Source organism: Pan paniscus, chromosome 2, assembly GCF_029289425.2.
Source record: "Pan paniscus chromosome 2, NHGRI_mPanPan1-v2.0_pri, whole genome shotgun sequence".
In the NCBI taxonomy this organism is placed as follows: domain Eukaryota; kingdom Metazoa; phylum Chordata; class Mammalia; order Primates; family Hominidae; genus Pan; species Pan paniscus.
In genome coordinates, this window is record NC_085926.1 from 99,305,478 (window position 1) to 99,325,585 (window position 20,108).

At 34.1% G+C, this 20,108-nt stretch overlaps 1 protein-coding gene across 12 annotated transcripts in view; it reads right to left on the reverse strand.

Annotated features, from left to right (window-relative positions):
- Positions 1-20,108, reverse strand: part of SENP7 (SUMO specific peptidase 7) — a 201,596-nt gene that overhangs the window by 35,757 nt on the left and 145,731 nt on the right. For all 12 annotated transcript variants that reach the window (XM_008975419.5, XM_003821924.6, XM_003821922.6 and 9 more), the window contains 5 exons: positions 12,136-12,254; positions 7,955-8,136; positions 6,554-6,893; positions 4,972-5,129; positions 1,787-1,933 (listed from right to left, as the gene is read on the reverse strand). In XM_008975419.5, coding sequence (XP_008973667.2) covers positions 1,787-1,933; positions 4,972-5,129; positions 6,554-6,893; positions 7,955-8,136; positions 12,136-12,254 — 946 coding nt within the window. The remainder of the gene's footprint in view (positions 1-1,786; positions 1,934-4,971; positions 5,130-6,553; positions 6,894-7,954; positions 8,137-12,135; positions 12,255-20,108) is intronic.

Consider the following 20,108-nt stretch of genomic DNA (forward strand, 5'->3'; position numbering starts at 1 on the left):
AGAAATTCCATTGTTTAATATTTATATTGGATTTTCCTTCCCCCTGGCTAATCATCACTCTCATATATTTAGGTTATCCAACTTTTTGCCATCAAAAAGAACTCAACAGAAATAACTGGGTAAACCTGAATTTAAAATAATAAAGTAAAATAGGGGAGAAAATCCTGAAAAATGAATAAAATTCCTTAAAGAAAAAGAATTGTAAAATCACCCCAGACATGCCAAAATCAGTTAAAACCAGTGGCCAAAAAAATATTAATTTTAATTCATTCTTGAGCTTTCGAAGCAATGGTGACTATATCACAAACTACTATTATTTGCAGTTCCCAGAATTTGGGATTAGGTCTTTGTCTGCATGGGTACCAAGTAAACAACAGGTACTTCATGTCTTATTCATGTGCTGTCTTCTCTGTGAAGCCTTTCTTGATTCCTCCAGACATTGATAGATATCCATTGCCATATGCACCCTTCTTGTACATACTTCTGTTTTATATTTTACCATAATGTAAAGTAAATATTTATGTGTCTGTCTCTTCCATTAGATTAAAAGCTCCCTGAAAGCAGAAACCATATCTTAGCATTTTTATATTCTCTGCCTTATCCCTAACACAGTGAAATATTAATGAAACTGCTATAAAAAATGCCTGAGTTACTAAATCTGACACAGTCACTTCAACAAACATTTAAGTGCCTACTTAGAGTGGAAACATTTATGGAAGCTATAAAAGGAACTAAAACTGTGGCTCTTCACCATAAGCAGCTTAAAAGGTTAATGGAGAAGTTTATATAAGAATATAAGTAATTATAAAACACACAGAATAAATCTTAGAAGTAAAATGAAGTGTTATAAGTGTATAGCAAAGGGAGAAGTTAATTCTGTCTGAAAAGGAGGGATTAGGGAAAGTTTCCTGGAAGAGTCAGTATATCAGAGAAGCTTTAAAAGATGATTAGGATTTTAAAAGGTCAAAATGGTAAGAAAGTATAGAGAACTGGCTGGGCACAGTGGCTCACACCTGTAATCTGAGCACTTTGGGAGGCTGAGGCAGGTGGATCACTTGAGGCCAAGAGTTCAAGACTGGCTTGGCGAACATGGTGAAGCTCCATCTCTACCAAAAAATACAAAAATTAGCCAGGTGTGGTGCCACGCACCTGTAGTCCCAGCTACTCGGGAGGCTGAGGCACAAGAATCACTTGAATACAGAAGGTAGAAGTTGCAGTGAGCCAAGATCAGTGGAGTGCGCCACTGCACTCCAGCCTGGGTAAAAGAGTGAGACTCTGTCCCACCCAAAAAAAAAAAAATAAATAGAGAACCCAGTAGAATCCAGTCTCACTTTCATATACAGTAGGTGAGGAGGAGTATTTTCTTTTTTAATTAGAAAAACAGAGTAGGATTAGTTCCTGGATATCCTTAATTTAGAAATTTGGAGAAGTCAGTTTACAACCGTTTAAACTGGCAAAACAAGACTTCTTCTTTATGCTCCAAACTATACCTTGAAAAAAATTTTACTTTACCATCAAATAACTTTTAGAACCCAAAGATTATCAATACATGTGATTTTTTTTCACACATGATTTTCATTAGAGTAGTCAGATTAGGTAGGATTTTAGGAGGGGAGAATGAAAGACACATTTCAAATTAGGTATAATGACTTTCAACATATCCAAAGTGTCCCATTTAAAATAAACCTTAATTCTATTCTTATTTGTACTAAGAAAAAAAAGGAAAAAAATTAAAATGCCTTGTCCAAGATCCAAACTAAAAGAAAATTAAAGAAAATATACTTACTGTAACACAACCTTTAGAAGCTCCTTTTATTTTACCAATATAAACAGAAGTAAATATAAAATCCAGTTGTAGATCCATCTCATTACTAGGCATAATACTGGAAATGTTTTCCATGACAGGATTATATGGGCATAATTCAGATGACATCTAACAAGGAATAAATCATAAAATGCATATAATTCTTAAGTATTGTATAAATGCTGAAAATGACTTTCACCATCAAATTCTTCTTTAAATTACTATTAGTGAATTTTTGAAGAACTTTATACTGTACTTACTGTGAAGAAATAGCTATCTAGATTTTTTTTCTGAAAAAATATATGACTTACCTTTGAGAAAATTACACTAAATAGCTGAATCCAAAATTAATTCCACAGCCTAAGCTCCAGAAATATATACTCCTCTGTATCGAAGCCATGGTTTCACATTCAATAGTCTCTAATAGGTTTTATTCATTTTTAACTTGACAGAAGAAAGTTTTAAACATATATTGTACTTTTGTTTAAAATAGGTTTTTAAATATATTATCTCTTTTAATCCCCACAACCACCCTATAGGCAGGTTTTTCAGTTTCCCATTTCATAAATAAAGTTAACAGATGTTTAGATTGGTTAAGCGACCTGCCTAAAATCATGCGATTAGTAAGAAGCAAAACAAAGATTCAAACACAGGTTTCTCTCTCCAGGTCCAGTGTCACTTCAACCACATAAAATTGTTTCCATTAACCAAAATAATGTTCTTGCTACTGCACTTTAAAATTTTTTTATTTTAGATTCAGGGGGTATATGTGCAGATTTGTTACAAGGATAATATTGCGTGATGCTGAGGGTTGGGCTTCTATTGAACCTGTCACCCAGATAATACCCAACAGGAAGTTTTATGGCCCTGGCTCTCCTCATCCCTCCCCCTACTTTTGGAGTCTCCAATGTCTATTGTTCCCATCTTTATGCCTGTGTGCTACTGCACTTTTAATACGCCATGAAGGAATGTAAGTACCTAAGAACCATCTGTTATATCAAATTTATATGCTTTATTGTATACTCTATGTTTGAAGACAACCAACCAGAAGTGGCTTATACTTGCCTAAAACCTCAAAAATCATATCACTTCCACTCAAGTGACTATATAACTTTGCTTTTAAATTATAATAGAAAACCAGGCAATATCAGCAGCAACTCTCTCCCACTGTTTCTTCTGAAATTTACACTACTTTCAGATGACTTTTCAACTTTTTCAAATGTACCTAACCTCTGCACATTATCCGTAACATCACACATCACCAAACAGATTACTACTAAAGCAGTTATTATGCATATGTACTCACTCCCCTCTTACCTCTAGCAAATGTGACTAATCCTTATCTAAAACATATATCGTACTCATTATTTTAAACCCAGCTCATAACGCCATTTACCTGCTTAATTGAATTGCTTTGTCATTCTCATGTTTTATTGCTTAGTATACTATTAATATCTTCTTATTCCCTAAGTAAAAAAGGGAATCAATCAATCAAATCAAATCAGGTAGCTCCAACATCAGTCAGACAAATAACTGTGGGCTTTTTTAGTGATAAAATGAGAAGTTGGTATAGAAATAATTTCTCATTGGGTTTCACATTTTGTAAAAACTAGCTGGCTCCTAAAAATGACCAATCCATATTTCTCATAATTCATTTAAAACTGGAACAAGAGAGAGCATAGAGATGTGGCATTCTGCCTTATATGTCTGTGTAGATCTCCACAGTATTGGCTGCTTGGTTGTGATTATGAATGTAGTAAATTCCACAAGGTATGTTATTTTCTTATAATATGATCATTTCATACTACATTGTCAATTTATACCCTGCCAAGACCTAATTCTTCTACAAGTTTAAATTCATTATCAATAATGACACTTTTAATTATATATGCAACTAAACCATCAAGTAGGATATTGACCCCATCTGGCAAAAATGGTTACATTTTTGCAAAAATTCAGAACAAAGCTGCTGAGGTGATTTCTACGTGGAATACCAAATACAAAAGAAAATACCCATGAAACAATAATCAGACCAAACTGTTTTCATAGATCGGGCCAACTCTTCATCATACTCTGCAAAATAACAGCCTCTGACATTATTCAAAAACAAAACAAGATAAGTTTACCATAATTCTGCACTGGTGGTCAATGATCTTTTCTTACAAATAGAATAATCACAGACTAATAATAAGAAAGAGTACCAGCTGGGAGCGGTAGCTCATGCATGTGATCCTAGCACTTTGGGAGGTGGAGGTAGGAGGATTGCTTGAGCCCAGTAGTTAGAGACCAGCCTGGACAACAAAGAGAGACCCTCATCTCTAAAAATAGTATATATTTTAAAAACATTAGCCAGGCATGCTGGCATGAGCCTATGGTCCCAGCTACCTGAGAGGCTGAATGAGAGGGATGCTTGAGCCCAAGAGGCTGAGGCTGCAGTGAGCCATGATCATGTCACTGCACTCCAGCCTGGGTGACAGGGCAAGACCCTGTCTCAAGAAAGAAAGAAAGAAAGAAAAGAAAAGAAAGAAAGAAAGAAAGAAAGAAAGAAAGAAAGAAAGAAAGAAAGAAAGAAAGAAAGAAAGAAAGAAATAATACTGATAATAAATGATTTGAACCTTATTTTAGACTTCCTCTCTTCAAAGGACTGAATTAATCGACTGATATTAAACTAACACACTTCCATTTATGATTTTCTGTAAGAATGAAGAGGCAGAGGACTTACCAAACTTGATAGGTTTCTGACCTATATCTCCAAAGCCATGTTCTTTCCTCTATATCATACTGCCTTCATAGTATGTGAGGAAAAGGAGTAATTCCAAGTAGCCATAATACTCCAAGACCAGACATATAAATACTAGAAAATGTGTTTAATTCTACAAAATGTTAGTCAAATGTCCAATGAAAGCCATAAAAAAAGAAAAATATTCAAGTAATAGACTATTCAGACTGAAAAATATAAATCACCAGAAGAAAATGGCATAATCTTTTCATTTCAAAATAAAGACAACTACATATTTCACTCAAACTACTATAAAAGTTGTCTGAAAATTCAAACTAAGAAAATTTGTAATTTTCATTACAATATTCAGCTTGATAAAACAAATAACAGTCATTAACCAATAGTGTACATTTCATTGTTAATCTATGAGAAGACAGAAATAAATTACCTGTACAGATTCACATGTAATCAATGGTAGTTCTAACAATGCTGATTCAGAAGTACTCTCATTTTCCTTAGTTGTCTCACGGTCTTGCTTAGATTGTAACTTAAGAATTTCTGAACTTTTATGTTCAACAGGTCCTTCTTCATCACTGGAAACAACAACTAAAATGGAAAAGAAAATATTTATTTATTTATTTATTTATTTATTTATTTATTTTTTGAGACACAGTCTCCCCATCTCGGCTCACTGCAACCTCCACCTCCCGGGCTCAGGCAATTCTCCTGCCTCAGCCTCCCAAGTAGCTGGAATTACAGGCATGCGCCACCATGCCCAGCTAATTTTTGTATTTTTAGTAGAGACAGGGTTTTACCATGTTCGCCAGGCTGGTCTCAAACTCCTGACCTCAGGTGATCCTCCCGCCTTGGCCTCCCAAAGTGCTGGGATTATAGGTGTGGGTCACTGCACCCAGACGAAAAATGTATTTTAAATGTGTAACAATCACATATCAAAAAAAGAACTTTTGGCCGGGAGCAGTGGCTCACTCCTGTAATCCCAGCACTTTGGGAGGCTGAGGTGGGTAGATTCCCTGAGGTCAGGAGTTCAAGATCAGCCAGGCCAACATGGTGAAACCCTGTCTCTAGCAAAAATACAAAAATTACCCAGGCATGGTGGTACATGCCTATAATCCCACCTACTTGGGAGGCTGATTAAGGAGATTACTTGAGCCCAGGAAGGGGAGGTTGCAGTGAGCCAAGATCGCACCACTGCACTCTAGCCTGGCCAACAGAGAGAGACTCTGTCTCAAAAAAAAAAAAAAGAACTTTCTAATTAATGCAATTTATTTTTAATAATCCTGTTAAACTTAATCATCTAAATTTATTCAATTTAGAAACAGGCCTATCAGTTATTATCTGATTTATAGTAGTTACAGACAATGACTCTATATCAGCGCAATTATTCAGCAGTTACCTGTACCCTTACCTTCTAAAGAATAAAGATGTTTAAAAATGGATAAAGCCATGAGGAGGCCTTAGTAACAAATTCTAGTTCTAACAGTGTATTGTGCCATCACTCTAAATTGTACTTTTAAGTCCTGTTACATGAATTGCTTCAAGGAATGGGAAATTAATAACTAGGGGAAGATGTGGGAGAGTATTCACTGGAGATCCTTTAAAACCTTTGGAATTTCTTTGTACCATGTGATAGCATCAACTACTCAGAAGCTGATTAAATCAAAATTAATGATAATAATCAGATAGCACTTAAACTCTGCATACTTCATCAACCAAATGACAGTAATGATGGTCTTTAATCTATTTTAAAACTATTGAGATGACAGTGTACTTACTAATGTAAGAAAAAAATTACTTCTGTTTTCAAGTCCTCCATTAGTTTACCTAAATCTATATTTTAAAACTCATGAAGGAGACCCCAAACCCCAAGCCCTTTTTTCCTAAAGTTAATATATTCCACAATGATGTCATAAACAGCTTATGGCCTTAGCCAAATTTGTTCAAGAAGAATAAAAAAATAACTAAGTAAAGCAGAGGAAATTAAGTAACTTTATAATCCTCCTGTCACTTACTTGGTTCAGCTGAGATCAGTGATTGGTTCCCTTCATTATGTCCTCTTAGAATAGGCTTTTCTGTGGTATTCAACTCATTCTCATCCTTCTCAACCAGGGAAGAAATCCCCACAATATCAATGGAATTAGAGTTCTCAACAGTTTCAGTGGTTGAACCGGCAGAGGCACTTTTGGTGGCATTACTCAAAGTCAACTCCTGACTGTTAAGTGAGGATAGTTTAGTAAAATCACTTTTTGTAGGTTTAGTTGTAATTTCTTCAGGCAGTTCTGGATCCTGATGATAGTTTTCACTTGACTTTTCAAACTCAGTGGATATTGTTGAGTCATCTTCTTGTTTTTTCTAAACATAAACACATAGAAAAAAATAGCATTTTTCAAATTTGGCTTGCTTAAACCATTTTTATATTCCTAAAAAAAGTAAAAATATTATATCACTTCTATAACTACATGGATAGAAAACTAAACAATTATACTACATTATACTTGCCAATGTCTCCCAAATTTAAAGATACAAGGTTTGGTCTGTCCAATCTGATGCCTGATAATTTTTTAAAGGGTGAAATTGGGAGATTTCCATCATTACAAATGCTTTGTCAGACGGTCTCCCATGATCTAAGTCAACTTTAGAATGAGAAGATCTATTTACATATTTTTATTTTGCAAAAGTAATAATGCCAATGTGACTACTTTGGTAAAACTACTTTGGTAAAAAAATTCAAAAATTAACAATATAACAACATTAAAAATTATGAAAATCAACCACTGCCTTCAATATCTCATTTACTGTATAAATCTGAATGATGTTTATAATTACAACCCAAAAACATTACAAGGTCCTGAAATGATTTATGGATCAAAAAAATTGAAAAGCTGTCTTACTGTTTTATTGCTACTTATATACTAAGTCTTTGAAAATAGAAAATGTATGTATTTAATATGATAATTCTTTACTTAGAATAAATTCCCTAAACTCTAGATAAACAGAAGCTTAAAGAATTTGGTAAGTAAATTGCTACTGATAAAATAAATCTAATAATAATTTTACAGAGCAAGCAAAAAAAAAAATGACTAGACAGTATGAATAGTATTTGGCTGAAATAAAGAAAAAGAAAAGTCTGAAGGATGTACAACTACCTACTAAGGAAAGAGCGATACAAGAAAATAAGCAATTTTAACTTTTTTAATCATTCATAGTATTTGAAATGTGTTCCAATAACTCTGTATCACCAAGAAAAGTTACATTTAAAATTGTTTTTTAATAATAAAGCTAACAGTGAACCAAAAACTAAAGAAATCTGATAATAAAAGCTGAAAGCTAGAGGAACATTATTTGGCCACAGTCAACTCATTTTTATCATAGCATGAAATTATTTCCTATAATATCTAAATACCTCTACTTACTGTCTGTTCTGTTGACTTATCCAAAGAAGTACAATATTGAGAATCAGGTAAATTATTTCTAAGCCTTCTCTTTGTCTTCCTGGAAATCAGAGTGAGTTCCACTTTTGAATCAGAATATTTAACATCCTTGTTTCTGCTTTCCTGTTCGAGATGATCACAACCTCTACTTCCACTGTTAAGGTCTTAAAAAACAAATGAAGCATAAATATGGACAAAAAAGTATAGAGAGAATCTCTTTTAGAAAAGCTCGAAGTAACATCATCAGAATTGCTATACTACTTCCAAAGCTCATTAAAACAGAAATGTACTGTTAAATTCTCATAGTGACACTGGATGAAGGTAAAGGCATGCCCTATTTTAACTGGTATATACCAAGTAAATGTTCATTATACAATAGTTGTGAGGTGAGAAAAATACATAAAGAAGAAATATCCTTTTTGATAGTAGCCAAAGCAAAGCCACCAAACTGTTTTTCCATTTGCTATAAATGCATTTGGCCATACTATCAAAAAAAAAAAGGGGGATTAAGAAAATGTGGCCCATATACACCATGGAATACTATACAGCCATAAAAAAGGATGAGTTCATGTCCTTTGTAGGGACATGGATGAAGCTGGAAACCATCATTCTCAGCAAACTATCGCAAGGACAAAAAACTAAACACCGCATGTTCTCACTCATAGGTGGGAATTGAACAATGAGAACACTTGGACACAGGAAGGGGAACATCACACACCGGGGCCTGTCGTAGGGTGGGGGGTGGGGGGAGGGGGGAGGGATAGCATTAGGAGATATACCTAATGTGAAGGATGAGTTAATGGGTGCAGCACACCAACATGGCACATGTATACATATGTAACTAACCTGCACGTTGTGCACATGTACCCTAGGACTTAAAGTATAATAATAATAATAATAAAAAGGGGGGGTCTTATTAAAATCCAGAAAATTCATGTCTTAAAGTTTGATAATTCAATGTGACTTTATAAACTAAGTCCTTTAAAATGTAATTTACATAAATACATATTTTTAGTGGAAAGGGACTATAATTTGAAAGAGTGCTGATCACTGCTCTTTAAAAGGAGCCAAAATACCTTTGCTCTGTAGCTGGCTATAATATGTGATCATTCACAAGGTTACCAATTTACTTGCCAGTTTATTTCTTCTTTTCAATAATCAAGACCCTGTCATTTTAAGTCTCCAATAAATCCATCATTCTAGAGAAGTACTTCCTTTTTTAAGTCAACAAGACATCATTTTGAAACTCATGCCAATCATTACTAAAAATATTTAATATTTCTGTTATCAAATATATGTACTGTACAAAAATACCTTCCAAAAGTTTCCACCTAATTGACTAAAAGTTATCCTGAATTATTTTGCTTTCTGAATCTATGTCATACAAGTACCAACTCAAAGTTTATACACAGCAAGTCACAAAGCAGTTGCCTTTAATTCACAATTTTCAATTCATCTGACTGGCCTGACTTTTCCATTCACGGAACGTTCTTCAACACCATACATCTTCTCTTCAAACTATTCTTGCTTTTACTGTAGCTTCAACAATTCCTAATAACTAATATTCATGATAATTTGTCTTTGACATTACTTAAAGGAAGGCACTGGAACAGGATTGAGGGTAAAAATTCCAAGATAGTCAATCGCCTTTCAATTTCCAGAGAAAACACCTTACTCCCTAAGGGAAATAAAACTCCCCCCAAATCATCAACACAATATTTAGGATAGCACATTAAATTTTATACATAATATTGTAAACTATAAAAGTGGTCTAATACAATTTCTACACACAATGTATCAAACTATAATTTCTAAACATAAATATTATACTACAGTAAAATGATTCATGAAAGGAAAGGGGCTTGAGAAAAACTTGATTATACAGGAGTTTTCTTTTAAACAATTTATTATTTGCACATCAGTCAAGCCTGTCTCATGGAAAAAGGAATAACTTTATTATATAGAATGAAATATTGTAAAAATAGAATTCCACCTGCATAATATATAATTTAACCTGCAAATATTACTAGCATATAAAACTAAAGAGGTGATAAAATCCTGTAAACAACAGAATACTAAGTATTTCCAAGGTATTATGTTGGCGAAAGCAAATTCCACAAGGCAAACTTAATGTGCTATGGAAAAAAATGGTACACCTAAGATTTCATTCAGAATTTCCATTAATTTACAGGTTTTTAAAAAATAACTGGTATCAGATGTAGGAGAGTAAACACTGCTTTAATAAAGATTCAATAGCTAATTGTATTAGAAACACTTTCCCTACCAGTAGTGGTACCTTCAGGGATACTGAAAAACTAAAAAATGTTTCTTTTGTCATGTACTCTTCCCTGATGCATGTCTAAAATGCCACTGTGATCTTGAGGTAACACTCCTGGGTACAAATCAGAAAGTATTTTACTCAAGTCAATGTGAGGACTGTTAGTCCTCACATTCTACTGCTTTCCTGCGTAGAGTAGGAATCTTTGTCTTGATAGTACCTGAACTGAGCCCACTTGTACAAATACTTACATTTTTACTTGGTAATCAATACAGTCATCCCTCAGTATCCTCAGGGGATTGGTCCCAGGGACCCAGGATACCAAAATCCATGGATCCATAAGCCCCTAAAGGTATAGTATTTGCATATAACCTATATACATTCTCCTGTATAGTTTAAATAATCTCTAGATTACTTATAATACCCAATACAACATAAATGTTATGTAGTTGTTATATGTATTTTTTATGATTGTATTATTTTTATTGAAGTTTTTTTCAAATATTTTCCATCTTTGCTAGGTTGAATCTACAGATGCAGAACACAAAGATACAGAGAGATGATTGTAATTACTTCTAAGAAAAGTACAGTTTATAAGAAAATAAATGTTTTTCATTATACACTGACAGTGACTAATTGGAAGCTTGTCTGTACAAAGTCACAGCACATTCTCCAAAGACTGCCTTTATAAGAGTTTCAGCTGGTTTCTTGTACAAATAAAAGTTATTACTCTAGTTTCATTTTAAATTTTTTTCTATTAAAAAGGCTACTAAAAAGAATCTTTAAATAGCTGTGCTCCAAATGAAGTGTAATGAATTTTTGCACAGCATCATCAAAAGATTTTTTTGTATTGTGAATAACTTATGAAATCACTCAAAAATAAAACAGTGGCCAAGCGCGGTGGCTCATGCCTATAATCCCAGCATTTTGGGAAGCCGAGGCAGGCAGATCACTGGAGCCCAAGAGTTTGAGACCAGCCTGGGCAACATGGCAAGACCTTGTCTCTGCAAAATACAAAAAATTAGCCAGGCGTGGTGGTGCATGACTATAGTCTCAACTACTCAGGAGGCTGATGTGGGAGGATCACTTGAGCCCAGGAGGTAGAGGCTGAAGTGGGCTGTGATCATGTGTGATCATGCCACTGTACTCCAGCCTGGGTGACAGAGTGAGGCCCTGTCTTAAAAAGAAAAAGAAAAAGAGAAAAGCAAGAAAGAAAGCAAGCAACAAAGAGACTTCAACAACATTTGAAGCTATCAATAATCCAACAGACCCCTAAAGCTGTTAGTTTCACAAATAAATAATGTAGTAAAATTGTTTTTCTTCAAGTATCAGTAAAATATTTTTAATTCTTGAAAGAGAGGCAAAAAAGAAAAAGAAGTTGAATCATAAATCCTATATGCAAGGAGGCCTACAAAAAATTTTCACAAGTCTAGGAAGTATTTACCTTCAAATTTGCTAATAGTGGCTTGTTTGGCATCCTCCTGAAGTTGAGAGAAATTCTAATGAATAGAGAATGTATTTCATGGCAGGCAAATAGACAGTGATTAGCTAATAATAAAAACCCAGTTAGCAGTAACATTAATATCCATGGAAACAACACTTAGAAACAGCTAAATTAACATAACTTCATAGCTATATCCAAGTCTCCCCAAAGAAGAAAAAAATATATTAAAATTTAACTTTTGGGATTAGTAAATAAATCTAGAAATGAGTACTACGCTACATAAAGAGTAGGTTTAGCAATTTTATTTGTGTTGCCAAATAATCTCCCTTTACTTTCACATATCCTTTCAAAGTAAAATAAAATAATTTATTTATAACAAAAATTATTATTAATACAATAAGAAAAAATTCAAATTCCAACAGTTTTCTAAGGTTCACAAACCTTCAGGCTGAGTATCAGATATTAAAAGAGAAATGCCATCATCCTTTCTTCGTTTTTCTTTATTGTGCGCAGCCTGCTTTGCAGAATTGTCATCTACTGTCTTACTTCGTTGTGAGCCCCTGCAAAAGAGAACTGTATTATACTCAATTCTAATAAAGCCCAAATGAATTTAGAAGCCAACTAGCATGTATTTAAAAATCCAACACATTACAAACACAGTCCCACATGGCAGACTATAATATCTGGGTAGTAAAAAAAATATTGAACTCAGATTTAAGAAATAAGTTATCCTCCCTTTTCTACCTTTAAATTCCCCATGTGTGTTTAGGGGGAAAAAAATTAGATATCAAATTGGAGGATTGTGTACATGCAAAATGAGCAAAAGAGTAATACTATACAAGTATTAAATAAGTTAGGTTTAAAAAGTAAAATTCCAAGGACACAAGTACCTCAATAATTAAACCTATGTATAGTCAAACAATTATAAGCCAAAGCTGAATGTTAATATATTTCAAGCGTGGTTCATATACCAAAAGTATGGTAACAAATTTTCAGTAGTATGTGGTAATAAATTTTACCTACAGAGAAAATAATTTAAAGTCTAAGGTACTGGTAAAATAACAAATTTTGGAATGATAGTCACAATGCTACTACTAATAAAAATTTAGAAATATAAAACATACTATAATGTATAAGTGCATACATATGAAACAAAATATAAAAACTTAGACTGGAAGGATTCAAGCCTATTTGGGTAGTAGATAACTCTAAAGAGGGAGAGTATTAGAATCAGGGAATATAAAATAAATAAGTTTTCAACTTTCTATAATACTTCTTTAAAAACAAATTTAAATCTGAAAAAAATAGGAATTATATTGGTTAAATCTGAGTGATATGTACTGGCATATTATTCTCTATACTTATGTACATATTTGAAGTATTTCATAATTTTAAAAAATATAAATTATTTACAACTAAGGCAACTAGTATAAGTCAAAAACAAGGACTATAAAGACCAATTACACGTAATGCTTCCTTGTTTTGAGAGAATTATTTGGAAGGCTAAAAATGACTTATAAATTAAAAAAAGCTACAGTATCCAAACATCACCAGTGTAGCATCATAGTTAAAGAAAGGGTTATTGCTGCTATTACACTGCTCATTTTCATATTTACTTTGGTAAAATTTTCTTTATTTTCAGATTGGAAATTAAAAGGCCAAAATAATCAAAATCGTAAGGGTGAGCCAATTTCACTTGCAAAGAGGTTCTGACTGAGTCAAATCATTCCACTCCTCAACCCTCAAGAATCATTCTTGAAGAATAAGGGCATCTAAGCAAATTTATACCATAGAATTTTGTTTACTGAAAATGAAAACCAAAAGAGAAGTCAAAAAAAATTTGTCCTCCCTGAAAGAATTATCACTACAGGCACTATAAACAAAAATAAAATGTGACCTAAAAGACGATCTAAAAAGATGCTTAGGTACTTATGTTTCCCCTGATATAAGAAGCAAACAGTGTAACAGTCCTTGTTTTTCTAGCACAATGAACACTGAAAAACAAAATAAGATTTCACATGTAAATCACATTAAAAGTTATATGGTTGTAGAAAAAAGACTTTATAATAGAGGATTTTCTTGACTAAATGCTAAGCATTAAGTAGTTGGCATGAAACCAAAAATAAAAACGAGTAAGTATTTTCAAAAGGTAATGTCATATGATTCAAATGCACATACAGTGAAGCCAAACACATCTGTAATATAATCTCAATCCAAATAACAGTTTTTTGCAGAATATGACAATCTGGTTCTAAACTGTACATGGTGGAAAGTCACGTGTTTAAAGATAAGGACAGCAATGTTCAAACACTGTTAGCTTCCATCCTCTTATAAGAAAAGGAAATGAATGGACTGGAAACACCCAAGTTCCTGAACAAGAAATATAAATATTCACATTATTCAAGTTAACAAGTAAATGTAATAAAAGCTCAAAATAAATATTTTCCAATGCAACAAAATTCTAAGAATTTTTTTAAATAGCCAAGCAAATATACTTTAAAATTATAAAAATGTAAATAGTGTGGTACTAGAATAAAGAGAGACATATCGACCATAGAAATAGGAAACAGAACCCAGGAACAAACTTTCAAATATATGCTCAAAAGATTTTTGACAAGGATGCTGAAACCATTCAATAGGGAAGGGACAGTCTTTTCAATAAAGGGTGCTGTGAACATAGGATAGTCATACGCAAAAGGAAGAAGTTGGACAGTTATCTAACACCATCTACAAAAATTAACTCAAAGTGGATCAAACACCTAAATATAAGGCAGAAAACTATAAAACTCTTAGAAGAATGCATAGGGGAAATCTTTATGACATTAGATTTGGCAGTGATTTCTTTGATATAACAACAAAAACACAGTCAACAACAAAGATAAATTGGAGTTCGTTAAAATTAAAAACTTATGGCTGGGCATGGTAGTTGACGCCTGTAATCCCAGCTACTTGAGAGGCTGAGGAGTGAGGATTGCTTGAGGCCAGGAGTTCAAGAACAGCCTGGGGAACATAATGAAACCCCACCCACACACACACACACACAAAATTTAATAATTAGCTGGGCATGATGGTATGCCCCTGTAGTCTTAGCTACTCAGGAAGCTGAGGGGAGAATCACTTGATCCCAGGAGTTCAAGGAGGCAGCTACAATTGTGCCACTGTACTCCAGCCTGGGCAATAGAATGAGGCTCTGTCTCAAAAAAAATAAAATAAAAATAAAAAATTTTTGTTTATCAAAGGACACTAGTGAAAAGACAACCCACAGAATGGGAGAAAATATCTGCAGACCACATATATATTAAAGGATTAATACTGATAATAATAAAGACCTCCTACAGCTCAACAACAAAAAATAAATAACAATTAAAAAATGGGCAAAGTATTTGAAGAGATGTTTCTCCAAAGACATACAAATGGCCAATTAGCATGAAAAGATGTTCAACGTCACTAATTACTAAGGAAATGCAAGCCCAAACAACAACATACCATTTCACACAGATTAGGACAGAGTAATTTAAAAAAAAATTTTTTTTCATTAAAAAAAAATTAAACATTGGCAAAAATGTAGAAAAATTGGAACCTCTGTACATTGTTGGTGGGAATGTTCAACAGTGCAGTCACTGTGGAATGGTTTGGTGGTTCCTCAAAAAGCTAAATAGAGAACTGCGATATAAGAAGCTAAACACAGGCCGAGCACAGTGGCTCACGCCTGTAATCCCAGCACTTTGGGAGGCTGAGGCGGGCGGATCACCTGAGGTCGAGAGTTCGAGACCAGCCTTTCCAACACGGAGAAACTCCGTCTCTACTACTAATACAAAAATTAGCCAGACGTGGTGGCGCACGCCTGTAATCCCAGCTACTCAGAGGCTGAGGCATGAGAATCGCTTGAACCCGGGAGGCAGAGATTGCGGTGAGCCAAGATCATGCCATTGCACTCCAGCCTGGCCAACAAGAGCGAAATTCCATCTCAAAAAAAAAAAAAAAGAAGAAGAAGCTAAACACATAATCACAAAGTTACCAAGCAATCCCACTCCTAGGTATATACCCAAAGGAATTGAAAGCAGGGACATGAACAGATTCTTGTACTCCACTGTTCACTGTAGCACACTATTCACAATAGCCAAAAAGTGAAAACAACCTTAGGGTCCATCAAGAAATGAAAAGAAAAACAAAATGTGGTATATTCATACAATAAAACATTATTGGGCCATAAAAAGGAATGAACTTGTGATAAATGCTACATGAATGAACTTTGAACACATTATGCTAAGTAAACTCAGCCAAACACAAAAGGACAAATATTGTGTGATTCCACTTAAAGAGGTAACTAAAATAGACAAATTCACAGAGACAGAAAGTAGATTAGAGGCTACTAGGGGATTAGGAGAGGGGAGAATGGGGAATTATTATTTAATGGTAACACAGTTTCTGCTTGAGATGAAAAAGTTGTGATAATGGTTGCACAGCAATATGGATGAACTTTGAGGACATTATGCTAAGAAAAAATAAGCCACTAACTAAAAGACAAATACTGATATTCCATTCATATGATGACATATTTAGAATAGTCAAATTCATACAGGCAGAAAGTAGAATGGTGATTGCCAGGGACTGGAAGAAGGGAAAAATGGGGAGTTAGAGTTTAATAGATACAGAGTTTCAGTTTGGGAAGAAGGAAAAAGTCCTGGAAAAGAATGGTGGTGATGGCTGCACAAATATGTGACTGTACTTAATGGCAGTGAAGTGTACACTTAAAAATGGTTAAAATGGCAATTTTTAGGTTACTGATATTCTATTACAATCTTTAAAATACAAAAAGGTATTAAAATGTACAATAAATGAAGGGAATAGGAGAACTAGTTCTACTAATTTCATAATAAAACATAATACAGAGTAACATCAACAAGTAAAGTATAGTACTACAGACTAGTATATAAGAAATGGCTGGCAAACAGCAAAAAAACCAAACACCGCATGTTCTCACTCATAGGTGGGAATTGAACAATGAGAACACATGGACACAGGAAGGGGAACATCACACTCTGGGGACTGTTGTGGGGTGGGGGGAGCGGGGAGGGATAGCATTAGGAGATACACCTAATGTTAAATGACGAGTTAATGGGTGCAGCACACCAACATGGCACATGTATACATATGTAACAAACCTGCACGTTGTGCACATGTACCCTAAAACTTAAAGTATAATTTAAAAAATGCAAAAAGAAAAAAAACAGAAGAATTTGAAACAAAGCTGGGAAACAAAGCTTTCAAATTCAGTTGTAGTGGACTAACTGGGTAACAACAGAGAAAAAAAAGAATTCAGAACTATATCCAATACTCTAAGGTAAAATGAACTATCATATGCTAATGATTAAAAGTTGTAAGTTTTTTTTAAACAACCATCAGAAGAAAAACACTATATTTATTAGCCTTGTGGAAGAAGAATTTCTTGAGAATGGAAGTAAAGAAATTATAGAGAAAAATATGATCGGATTCAACCACATACATGGTAAACTTTTAATAAATGATAAACTAAGAGCATCAAAATAAAAAAGAGAAATTAAACCCAAAACTGCATCAAACGAAGTGCAATACACAGGAGTTCCCAGTCCAACATGAAAGGAGCTTGGAAGTTATCTATTCTAACGGGTAAAACTGAAAAATCAACAACTCTTCCTGGACGTGACAGAAAAGTGAAGTCACAGGATGAATGGCTGCCCCCAAAATGGGAGAAAGACAGCCAGGTGAATACAGAGAATCGCAACTTACTAAAGCAAAAACCCACAAGCAGAAACAGTCCCAGTAACTACTATTGGAGTATGAAGACCTAAACTGCAATTGACAAATTGCTGAGGGTTCAGTGTACATAAGTCTAAGAGTTAAAAATCCCAGAGGACTTAGTCATAAAGGGGGTCGCACACTTTTGTGAGTTTTATCTCCAGGAGTTCAACCAGGTTCTCACAGTGAATATCAGAAAAATCCCCTCATGGTTCAGCAGAGGAAGGTAAACATTTTCAAATATATCAGAGCATTCTGTTCTTAACAAGGCCTGCCCTCAAGAAAAACTATTTCACCAGAGCCTAAACTATGAGTTATTTTTTAGAGCCTAATCAAGCAGGGGAAATAAAAAATACCCAACTCTAGCTCCGTCTAGCATTCTGTGTGAGGAAAAGCAAGGAAAATACAATATTCCAAGACCATCTAGCTTTCCATGTGGGAGAAGGGAAATATCTAACTTCATTATATTCCAGGTATGCTGTTGCACCAAAGCGTTCAGAAGAGAATGAGAAGCACTTGTAAAGTTAACAGGCCAAGGACAAAGGCTCCCTAACCCATTTATGCCTGAGGTTGCAATTTTTTGAATTTTTGCAATCACAGCTTGGTGATAACCTTTAGCAGTAGGATATAAATAACTTCCACATGCGTAGCGTTCCAGTAATAGAACACTAAGCACAAACGGGTTAAAAGACTGAAACCTAACAGGGCTACAGAATGCTTTTCTTCCTCTCACATCTTACCACCACATTCCTAAAGGTCTATTTACAGTAGTTGCTTTTATCTAGTACATCATGTCCAACTATCCAAAAAAAACAAAAAACAAAAAGAAAATTAAAAGCCACACTAAAAGAAAAAAAACCACAGCTTGACAACAAGTATCAGAACCAGAACCAGACATGTCAGAGATGTTGAATTATCAGATTAGGAATTTAAAACAAATATGATCAACAGATAAAGTATACAGCACATAAGCATTTATGGGCAATGTTAGCAGAGAGAAAGTGTAATGAAGAATGAAAAAGAAATACTAAAGATCAAAACACTGTAACAGAAATGAACAATGCCTTGGATGGGCTCACTAGTAGACAGGATATGGAAAAGGAAAGAATCTCTGAACTTGAGTATATAGAAATAGAAAATTCCAACACAGGAAAGCAAAGAGAAAAAAAGACTAAAAAAAACTGTAACAGAATATTGAAGAAATGTGGGACAACTACAATAGGTGTAGCATAGGCATACTGGGAATATCATAAGAAGAAGAAAGAGGTAAAGAAACAGAGGAAAAATGCAAAGCAATAATGCATGAGAATTTCCCCAAATTAATGTCAGACACCAAATCACAGACTGGCAAGTTCAGAGAACACCAAAGAGAATAAATGCCCAAAAAATAACACCTAGGCATATCATATTAAACTGCAAAAAAATCAAAGATTTAAAAACAGTTAATAAAATCCAGAAAAAAATAAGCCCTTAACTATAGAAAAACAAAGACAAGAAGTGTATCTCATTTCTCAGAAACCATGCAAGTAAGAACACTGTGGAGTGAAATCTTTTAAGTGTTCAGAGAAAAAAAACCTACCAATAAATAAATAAAGTACAAAGTTGCAGGATTAATACTCTCTGATTTCAAAACTTTCTGTAAAGCTATGGTAATCAAAACAGTGTGGTACTAGTATAAAAACAGACACATAAACCAACAGAACAGAATAGAGATCCCAGAAATAAACCCTCAAATACATGGTCAAATGATTTTCAACAAGGGTACCAAGACCATTCAATGAGGAAAGGGCAGCCTTTTCAACAAATGATGCTGGAAAAACTGAATAGCCACATGCAAAACGATGAATCTGTACCCTTACCTAACACCATATACAATAATTAACACAAAATGGATCAGAGACCTAAGCATAAGGCATAAAGCTGTTTTGAAAATTCTTGGAAGAAAACATAGGGGAAAATCTTCACATTAGATTTGTTAACATTTCTGGATATGACAACAAAAGTACAGTCAACTAAAGAAACAGATTAAGTAGACTTCATCAGAGTAAAAAGGCAACCCACAGAATGAGACGAAATATTTGCAAATCCCTTATCTATTAAGGGATCAGTATCCAGAATATATAAAGAAATCCTACAACTTACAAAAAAAATCCAATTCAAAAGCAGGCAAAGTACTTGAATAAACATTTCTCTAAAGAAGACATATAAATGGCCAACAACACGAAAAGATGTTCAATATCACTACTCATTAGGAAAATGAAAATCAAAATCACAATGAGATACCACCTCACATGCATTAGGATGGTTATTATCAAAAAAACGAAAACAAGTATTGGCGAGATATGGAGTAACTGGAACCCTTGTGCACTGCTGGTGGCAATGTAACATGGTGCAGCCACTATGAATAATAGTATGATGTTTCCTCAAAAAGCTAAAAATAGATTGCCATATGATCCAGCACTTCCACTTCTGGATATATACCCAAAAGAACTTAAAGGAGAGATACAAACACACACTGAACACCCATGTTCATAATGGCATTATACACAATAGCCAAAATGTAGAAGCAACACCACCATCTATCAACAGATGAATAGAACAAAATTTAGTTGATACATAAAATGGAATATAGTCAG